General features: G+C 45.6%; 2 protein-coding genes across 2 annotated transcripts in view; both read right to left on the bottom strand.

Annotated features, from left to right (window-relative positions):
- The window catches only part of DRC1 (dynein regulatory complex subunit 1), a 25,486-nt gene extending 25,315 nt beyond the window's left edge, over positions 1-171 (bottom strand). The window contains exon 1 of the mRNA XM_014525005.2: positions 152-171. Within this exon, the coding sequence (XP_014380491.1) occupies positions 152-171 (20 nt within the window). The remainder of the gene's footprint in view (positions 1-151) is intronic.
- A 1,278-nt stretch (positions 172-1,449) lies between these two features.
- LOC102383975 (olfactory receptor 2F1-like) lies at positions 1,450-9,513 on the bottom strand. Its single transcript, XM_006034302.1, has 2 exons — positions 9,422-9,513; positions 1,450-2,666 (listed from the first exon to the last, which is right to left on the bottom strand). The coding sequence occupies exons 1-2, from the start codon at positions 9,460-9,462 to the stop codon at positions 1,703-1,705; spliced, it is 1,005 nt and encodes a 334-aa protein (XP_006034364.1). The 5' UTR covers positions 9,463-9,513; the 3' UTR covers positions 1,450-1,702.
- Between the last annotated feature and the right edge of the window lie 649 nt (positions 9,514-10,162).

Raw genomic sequence — 10,162 nt, 5'->3', positions numbered from 1 at the left:
CCCGCCTCCCGAGGACACTTCGGGGACCCGGCTCCGAGATGTGTGGATCCAGCCTCCGCCTGCCCTTGCCCCTGCTGTGGCCACCATGCCGCTGCCCCGCTCCCCACAGCTGCCTGGGACATGCAGCCCCGCACCCCGCTGTGATTCTTGCTGCCTCTCCACGTGGCGCATGACGCCTTTTTCATTCGCCCCTCGTGTCACTTCTGTGCACGCGCCCTTGCTGAGGATCTTCGGGCCACGAGGGCAGAGAGACCCTGTAGGTGTGTCGATGCTGTTTCACCCAAGTAGGAAACTAGACTCAGACATGCTCTAGGCCCTGCTCAGGCCATTTTCTCCTTCCGTCCTCCGCTCTCTTCCCTTTTCTCTCCCCACACATTGCCTGGGGTCCCAGGGGCCTCCGCACTGTTCTTATGCCATCAGGGCCTTCCCTAGAGGGGGCAAATCTTGGTGACTGCCCTGGGCGATGTGGAGCCGAGCTGGCTTTGCATCCGGCCCCACTCCCACCACTGCCGCCTCCAGGCCCTGCACCCACAGTTGTCTCTGCATGCCATCCATCTCCCTTTCATCCAACAGACCCTGCTCCTGAAAGCCCCTTGTCCTGTTCTCTCTGTTGTCCCCTGTCTCCTCCTCCAGCCCCTGGCCCTTTGCTGGTGACACAAAAGGGAGCAGTGGCTGTGGAGCTGGGAAAAATGCATAAACACAGATTCTGCATCATCCGCACCCAGTGCCAGGGCAGGGTGCAGGGGATGCAAAGGGAGCACCCGCCTCAGTGCAGAACCCGGGGGACAGGGAATTGACCCGTGCAGCACTGAGTTGGCACCTAGCTCTCAGCCGTGCTCCCTGCAGCTGGCATTCATCAGGGAAGGGGTTTTCAACCTTTTTTAGTCTAAGTACCCACGGTGGCCGGATGCCAAGTAGGGGGACAGGAGGGGGCAACGCACGGCCGAACACCAGAGGGTAGAGGGGGAGCGCGCAGCTGGACATGGAGCATGGAGGTGGGGACACTGTGTAGGCGGGCAGGGACAGAGTACCACCACCACCCCCCAGAAGCAGGGCCAGGGCAGGGCGGGGAAGCTCATCGGGCTGGGGTGAGGGCAGTGGTGCCCCTCTGCAGTGTGGGGAAGCTCACCAGGCTGGTGTGTAGCAGTGGCGGCCAACACATGCGAGCTTCCCCACCCCACAGAGGGACATCACTGTCCTCACTCCTGGGAGGCGGCGGTGCTCCGTCCCCAGCCACCCATGCATACCCCCTAGGACCGGTCTAAGTACCCCCAGGGGTACACATACCCCCAGTTGACAATCCCTGGGTTAGCGCACACAACTGAGGAAATGGGTGACCAGATCTGTTAGAAAATATGAAAAGCCATATAATTACCTGCAGTAAATAAAAGTAGACCAAGACAGGTGAGGAGGGTTTTGTAAAAGGATAATATATATTCTGGTGTGTTTCTCAGAGTTAACAAAAAGAGCTTGTAGAGAAGCAACACTTAATTGCAATATAATAATATTTTACACTTTTCCTTTCAATTCTATGGACACTCAGTTCAGTTCTGGACAGACAGTTCCACAATTGCATCTGTGTGTAAATGGGCCTATTTATTAATGATAATCATTCTCCAGTGTCATATTCCATGAATGTCATCTTCCCTTTGTCTTCCTTGATGACTATAGAGGAAAAATATCTAGAAGGAGACAGAAATATCTATCTTTTTTCAGAAGACAGCCCACTTCCCATGGCTTTGGCTAGGGCCTCCTTCACTTCCTTATTCCTTAGGCTGTATATGACAGGATTCAGCATGGGAGTGACCACAGCATAGAATAATGAAAACATCTTGTCTTGATTGGGTGACACACTGGCCCGGGGCCTCATATAGGCAAAGATGGCTGTCCCATAGCACAGCATCACAACAGTGATGTGGGAGATACAAGTGGAGAAGGTCTTGTACCTGCCCTCTGAGGAGCGAATACGCAGGATGGATGAAATGATGTAGATGTAGGACAGGATGATGAAGGAGCAGGGGATGATGAGGATCAGGACACTGGCCATCACGAGAATGATCTCATTAACATAGGTGTTAGAGCAGGCTATCTTGATGAGTGCCACAGCTTCACAGGCAAAGTGGTTGATGATATTGAAGCCACGGAAGGGCAGCCGCATGGTAAAGGTGGTTTGCACCAAGGAGTTGAGAAAGCCACTGGCCCATGAAGCCACTGCCAGCTGGATACAAACCCTCTTGCTCATGGTGACAGTGTAATGGAGGGGGTTGCAAATGGCCACATAGCGATCATATGCCATAACAGCCAGGAGGATAAACTCAATGCTCCCTAGTGACAGGGAGACATAGAGTTGGGCTGTGCAGCTGCTGAAAGAGATGGCTTTGTGCTGGGCCAGGAAGTGGACCAGCATCTGGGGGACCACACTGGATGTGTAGCAGATATCCAAGAAGGACAGGTTTCCAAGGAAGAAGTACATGGGAGTATCAAGACGTGGGTCTATCCGGATGGTAACAATGATAACAGTGTTTCCCACAAGAGTGATGACATACATACCTAAAAAGAGTGCAAAAAGCCAGAGCTGAGTGCCCCGATGGCTGGAGAGGCCCAGGATGATAAACTCAGTCACAGAAGTTTGGTTTTCTGACTCCATCTTATTGGTATGGTTTAACCTGTGAGTGCAGGGATATGGTCAGTGATGTCATGGTATTGAATAAAATGACATAAGCTACTGAACTAGGACCATGAGAACAGACCCAAACCCTGTCAATGTCAGACTCTCACCTTTGAGATGATACAAGGCCCTGTTTACTAAATGTGGGAGCAGACTTTTCTTTGTCCAGTAAAAAATGATGATTCAACAACATTGAAACAAGTTACAAATTCATGTTCGCTTCTCAGAATTAAAAAAATATTTACTATTGTATTTTTAAATTCAAAACATTGTTTTTATTTTCAAATTTCATTCAGCTTTACCTGAAAAAAAATCATAAAGAATGCACTTGAAACTAAAATATAGTTTTTCAGGGGATCAATGAAATATCTCACTTAATCTGTATATAATTTATTCCAATGTTATGATTCAGCAATATATAATATTTTAACATAATACATTTTTTTACTATTGTGTGGAATTGTATTCACATACCTCTATTATTTATTTAATCTCAAAAATGATATACAGAAGTCAATAAGACTCAGAAAATGATCATTGAGGGTGTCTACACGAGATGCTTAACTGTGCAGTAGCATAATTTACTGTGAAGTAAGCAAGCATGTGCATGTGTTTACTATGTAGTAAACCTCCCTAATTTGCTACCTGCAAATGCAAGTCACAAATTTACTCAAGATTAGTAACAGCATAGTAACATACATGTAGACACCTGACTGGGAGCAAATGTACTCCCAGCCAGCTGTCCACCAGGGGGTGGCAGATTGCTCCCTGACCCCAGATGCTGCCTACTGCTGGGGCAGGCTCTGCCATAGGAGCCTGGGTGGGGACTATGCTATGCCCTCCTTACCTGGCAGCAGGGAGCTCCAAGCCCCCCTGCTCCAAGATGGTGATCAGGAAGCAGGGGCCTAGAAGACCTTTATCTCCCAGTGCCAACTACGCAACCACGGGGCTGGTGTTGGGAGATCTCCAATGCAGAGCTGGTGCTGGGAGCTCCCTGCTGGTGGGGGCTGGGAAGGCTGTTTGCTGCCCAGCTCCATGCTCACGGAGCTAGGCATGGAACAAGCCCCCCAGCCTGGTCCCCAGCTCCACACTCACACAGCTGGGCAGTGAACAAACTCCCCAGCCTCTGCCCAGTGTGCAGAGCAGGAGCTAGGAACTGTCCTGGTCAGGGGCAGGTCCCAGCCCCATGCCCCAACTGGGTGCACAGGGCTTGGAATTTGTTGCAGGGATGGGTTAGGTCCCAGCCCCCTGCCCCCATCTTGGGGCAGCTAGTAGCAAGCTAGCTGCTAGCTGCCCCACTGGTGGATCAGGGCAGGGGGCTGGGACCTGCCCCTCCCCTGCAACTCTTTCCAAGTCCCCTGCCCCTGATCAGGGAGCCAGGGCCAGGAGCTCCCTGCTGGTGAGGCAGGGGGATATTGTTCCTACTCCAGAAGTCTGCAGCCCCCTCCAGGGGCAGGGTGTAATGGAGGGTGTAACATCCCAATCCAGGCCAAGGCTGGGTGCTCCCTCGCAGTCCTGGGTGCTCCCTCTCCTGGCTGGGTGCTCCCTCGCAGTCCTTGCACCAGCACCTAGGGAGAGCTGAGAGCTCCCCCGGTGACGGCAATGGCTCATTGCAGGGCTGCATCAAATTTGGTCCTAAAAGCAGCAAACCTGCTGCCTAGTCCTGCCCCAGAGCATTTCATGTGAAGACATTTACTCCTGACTAAACTGAGCCCAGATCAAATGCATGTGTAAATGTGCCCTGAGTGAAATTTAAGGTCATATGTTAGATATTATCAGGCATGTCTACATATGGTCATTTAATGCAGATTAGCCCAATTTAAGCTGCATTAGGGGTGCATGTCTACATGTGTGTGCCTTTAATGCTATGTGAGCCTAAATTTGATACCTGCCCAAACCAAGTATCAAATTTAAGCAGGATTAGTTAATGCAGATTAACACCTTTGCAGACATGTTACTCCACATTAATGCAGGGAATTTAGTCTTGGTCTGCACAGCCACTCAGGGGCGGGTCGGAGCCCAACCCCAGGGCTCCTGGCTGGAGGCACCTCCTCCCCCAGGGCTGGCTGCTCTCTATATAGTTTGCCACTTGTATGTGGTTTTGTTATTGTTGGTAGGTGGGGAGGGTGGTGGAGGGGCACAGCTTGTTGAGAGGGGAGGGGGGAGGGATGGGGGGCATGTTGTGAGGGTAATAAATTTTTTTGTTTCAACCATGTGCGTGTCCTGAGAGTGGTGCTGGGGATGGGCAAGGGGTAGGGGGTCGGGCAGGTGGGCTGGAGTGGAGGGTGCAGGAGGAGAGGGTCATCCAGGCCCTTCTGGTGCCCTGGCCCCTCCTGGCAGGTATGTGGCTCTCCTGGGGCCTGGGCAAGGGAGTGCCTGCTGGGGCCAGCACCATGGCCAGCAGGAGTGTGGGGCACTGGTCATAGCTGGCAGGGGCCGGGCTGGAGCAGCAGGGTACTGGGCATCATTGGCAGGGGCAGCCATGGTGCAGGGGGGCAGGTTGAGTAAGCAGGGAGTTGCTGCGTGCTACCCCTGTGCTGGGCACATGGCTCCTGGGTAGGGAAGGGGCTGACCAGGGATCAGATGGCAGGGGCGTGTTTCCAAGATGGATGCCAACTGGCTTTGGCTTCAACAGAGCTGCCAAGTGCTGGCAGCCAAGTGTTCAGAGGCTGCAGCTTCCCTGGATGTCCACAGGAGCACATGGCAGGACTGAAGTGACCTGGGACTAAAGTTAGTCCCAAATTCCACCACATGTAGACACCTGCCAAAACCCATTTAATCCATATTAGTTTAAGGCACGTTATTTTAAGCCTGCTTAAATTCATGTGTAGATGCACCCATCCAGACCTTTCTTAAGCCCTCCTCCTCTGGAAGCTGACCCATTTTACCTTACATTTAACATTAATTAGATAAAAGGGACAGAGTGCCTATAGGGAAATTTCTTCTGTAGTGTGAGCAGAGACTCGTGGCCTCTTTGCATCCAAAGGGAAGGAGGTGGGGAGGAAAGGAGGAAAATCCAACTCATTGAGCCAGACACCTAACCCCCTGGCTTACTCTTGGCCAAACATCTCTCTCTTTCCTGGCTCCCTTGGGGGCCAGCTACAAGAAGAGGCTGGAGAAGGATGAACTAGAATCTGAAACTGTGTAAAAGACAAAAACTGAATTTAGGTGGTTGTGTACGTGCCATTTTGAAGCACAAACTGAAATAGGATTTAGTTCGCTGTGTGTTTACATTACTATATACATTGCCAGGTACTCACTACCTCTGACACCAGAAGCAGTACAGCTACCTTTTTGCTGTGTTAGCAAACACTAATGTCCTTTGCCTCTCAAAAAAACTAATTAGCTGGGCAGTGCCATGACTACCCTGCTTCTGTAATGCACATAGAACAGCTCGGTGGGATAAGTAAGCAATTTAAACATGTCCTCTGATCCATAATTAAAGGGTCATTCATTTGATTTTCCTTACTTCATTTAAGCATATTAAAGTAAATCAAATGAAGATCCATTTAATACTGAAAAGGGTTTACACACCATTTCAATGCAGTTTAATTAATCCACTTCTGATTCAGACCTTTGTTGAAATTTTGGGTTAGTTTCGTGAGAGTCCCTGTGAACATAAGAACATAAGACTCAACTGATTCTTGAAAATCAGGAGGTCACATTGTTTCAACATAGACACTTATCCTAGGGTGTACTAGAAAAAGACGGGCATGTCTACACATTGCCCTATGGCAACATTATTACTACACCATGCTTTAGTACTTCCTTTTGGAAGTACTAAAACATGGCACAGTAACTGCCTGTACTGCACCATATGTGTAACACAGGGTTATTTTTAGCAGCTACTTTGCCGTAAAGGTACACTATAATGGGGGAGTGTGCCATTATGGTAAAGTAGCTTCTGGTCACATGTAGACATGCATGGATGCTACATTGCTGTAGTGTGTTCCTATGGTGACATAGCACCATATGTAGATGTGCCAGACCAGATTCTGATTGGCTTTTCATTGCAAAAGAAATGGACTAGCTAACTTATTGAGTTCAGCCTGAGTTTTCCCTGTTCCCTGGGAATAGGATTCAGTCCTCAGTCCTTTATAACCTGAGGGTAACTCTGGATTTACTTGAGACAAATGAGATCAGAATTAGGCCTTGTCGTTGTTAAAGTTAGTGATTCCAGATTTAGCCTGGTGTCAGTGGCCACATCTACATGAGATGCTACACACAGTCATTACTGCGCATTTATTTAAGACTTGTATAAACAATCACTTATATTTAGTACTTGTATAAACAAGTACCAAAAAAATGCACAGTTATTCAAGTTACTGTACAGCAGCACCAGTGAACACTTTTTTGTGACACTACTGCACAGTAGTGTTGCGTCTCAGTTTTTGCTGTGCAAAGCTACTGTGCAATAGTATCAGGCTACTGCACAGTCATCATCTCATGTAGAGAGACCCCCTGGGAATGAATTTCAAAGATTTGAGAACATTTTTAAAGATTCCCATTATCTTCAACACGGTTTGATCCAGCCTCAAAAAACAAAGCATTTGACTTAAAAATGGCCATTATTTTTCTGTTATTAATGTTGTATTTTGTGCCATATTGAGATATGCAAAGATTTAGGATTTCCCAAAACATTTCCTTCAAACAAGGGATGGAGGAATCACATTAAATTAATTGCAAAACTCAGTGTTTTTGAAAACCCTCTCCATAGTCACTGTCTCAATGAACTTACAGTGATGAATGTGAATGATAACTTCTAAAGAAAATCATCTTGTGGCACTGCAAATTTCAGCCAGAATGATTTATATTTTAAAGTTTATATAAGTTAAAAGCAAATGTATAAACGACTGAAAAGAAGATGCTATAATGAAAACTTTTGGGCAACCTGAATGAGACACCCTTCACCTGCACCCCTTCTTTTTATTTCTAAAATTCATAATAATAACAACAGGCTATATTGACGTAAGATTAATGATAATTAAAAAACAACAACAACAATCCTTCCATCTTCTTACACTTTGAAATTGAGGTTTTTGAAAGGAAAATGGAGGACCTAGGCTAAAACTCTAAGGGTGTGTTAACCGGCATCTCTTTTTATGTATTTATAGAGCTACACAAATGAAAACAACTAAAAACTAGCTTTGCAAGCAGACTGAGGTGGGAAATGTATTAGTGAAATGCCAAAAATGATTCCAGGTTGAATCAGAATAAAACCAAGCCTTTTCAGCTTCCTATGGAAGTAGGGGATGAAACCAATATTTTTGTGATTTCAGTGGGACTGAGGCATCCAAACACCTTTGAGTAGCTCAGTCTCTACCCTTCAGTTCCACATCTGTAAAATGATATTATAAAAACACCCAAAAATACAGGAGTGTATTCAAAATAGAACATTAAAGGCTAAGGTGCTGAGATACTAAACTTAATAGGACAGTAGAAGTACCTAAGATCAAGCAAAGCCTATTGACCTCAAAGTTTAAGGACATCAAAAGAGAATGTAAATCTTAGACATCAACACTAATACAGGATTTCATCTCCTCACCAGATAAACCAATCAGTGAACGAAAGGGCAAAGTTAAACAAATTATTTTAAAATACTTTCAAAATTGCTCATTAAGCCTCTGTTTTTAGAGAATTCAAAATGACTGATTAGTCTGAGTTTTATCCTGTCATAAACAGGTGTCAGAAAAAATACTACTTTTATTCCTGAGGATTTTTTAAATGAAAAATACACCTATCAATTTTCAGTGGAAATATTGATTTTTAATTAAACATTGATTTAACAATACAGCAAATATTTTCAAGAAAAGTAGGTATTTTTTAATGAGAATGTTCATTAAATCACCATGCACATGATATAGTTTTAATTATTATGTTGACATATTTAATGTCTGGTCATGAGAGAGACAGGTATCTCAGCTTCTTTAGATTGTCAGAGAAAAAGTTAAGGGTTGACTTAATCATAGTCAATACATTCCTACACAGGGCACAGAAATTTAATAAAGAAAATTCTTCAGCCTACTAGCAGTAAGTATATCCAGTGTTTGAAAGAGGTTAATGATGGTAGAATAACTATATTGGTTAAAATTCACACCTAAATTTATACCCAAAAAGTTCCTTCATACTGAAAAGGTTTTAGAAGGGGGTGGGAGAGAAGCTTTGTCAGGAAATTTATGACCAACCCTCATAGCAGGAAAGTCTGGGTCAAGAAATAACCTGTAGAAATTAATTAAATTGAATATGATACCTACAGAAAAGAGCTACCCCTTTATTCTGGCAAAAATGCTACTAAGGCAACTATAAAACAATTCCAGATGGCATTGCTTTCCCCAAATGGGTAAGATGCAGAAAGGCAATACAAATAAATACCCAGCAAGGGTAAATAAAAGACCAGGATTAAAATGGCATTTCAAGCCAAAATTGTGTCCTTCAGAAAAGTAATAATTCCAACTAGCATAAAGACAGTTCTTAGACAGACAGCCAGATAGATAGAGGAGAACAGATACTTCATGTATGATGGCAAACAGTAGATGGATATAACTAGCGAGGTGTGTAAGGAGAATGTTACATAGGAGGCTGGGGAATATATGGGGTGGAGAGAGCATGAAGTGCACCTGGAGAAATTTTCTCTTTTTTTTTTAATTTGTGAGGAATACATTTTAAAGGAAATTGTGAAAAATCTGTGAACAACAACGGCAAAGGAATCAGGGCTATGAATTCTGTTGCATGACACTGAACTCTTTGACTTACCCCAGTTCCTGCTGGGAGCAATACCATCCTGATAGCAGCATATCATTTTGGACCTTTCAACAATGTATGCAGGGACAGCAAAGGCAGCTCCCTAGGTTAGTTTCCAGTCTGCTCTGTATTCCAGGTCCTGTGACTAAGTTACTGAAGAGCAAAAGTGTGGATATCAATAAAGGATACAACAAGTGCAATGGAGAGCACTACTCTACAACCCTTTAGACAACTGTTCCCAACCTGCCTTATGCTATTTCCTGAAGTTACTCTCATCACCCTAGCTCTAATGTACCGGTACTACAGGAGATGGAGGTATGATCTCAGCTCAAAAATATTTCTCTTGCAGAGACCTAGGAGTATATTGCTAGCTTCAACAACTTTTTTACTGTAAATATCCTGGGAAAGTTCCCAGCTTCACTGCATTTCCCATGAAAATGGCAAGGATCACAGCCTTAATTCCAGTGAGTTTCCTCCACAAATGGTAGCTTAGACCCGCCATGTTTCCACTTGCCTGAGATGCATGTTCAGAAGATTCACGTACCCAGTGTCTAGTGAAGCAAGTCACAAAACTAACAGCTCCTTTCAACACCCCCCTCCCTCATTCTTCTGGGGATTTAAGTCTATCTGTTGGGGATTTAAGTCCATCTGTTGATCACAATTGGGGTACTAATTGGGAAGAGGCACCTCTAGGGATTCAACCCCATGCAAACAGCCTGCAGCGCACATGCCAGCTAGCCAGGGCACAGAGAG

This window comes from Alligator sinensis, unplaced genomic scaffold, assembly GCF_000455745.1.
Source record: "Alligator sinensis unplaced genomic scaffold, ASM45574v1 scaffold790_1, whole genome shotgun sequence".
Classification (NCBI taxonomy): domain Eukaryota; kingdom Metazoa; phylum Chordata; order Crocodylia; family Alligatoridae; genus Alligator; species Alligator sinensis.
The sequence above is the reverse complement of the archived record's forward strand: the minus strand, read 5'-3'. Positions and strand labels throughout refer to the sequence as shown.

Excerpts from the sequence above, each read along its gene's own strand:
- LOC102383975 (XM_006034302.1), bottom strand. The coding sequence starts at position 9,462 with ATGCTGCTATCAGGATGGTATTGCTCCCAGCAGGAACTGGG. Across the intron at positions 2,667-9,421 it reads TGCTCCCAGCAGGAACTGGG|GTTAAACCATACCAATAAGA; the intron begins GTAAGTCAAAGA and ends CTGCACTCACAG.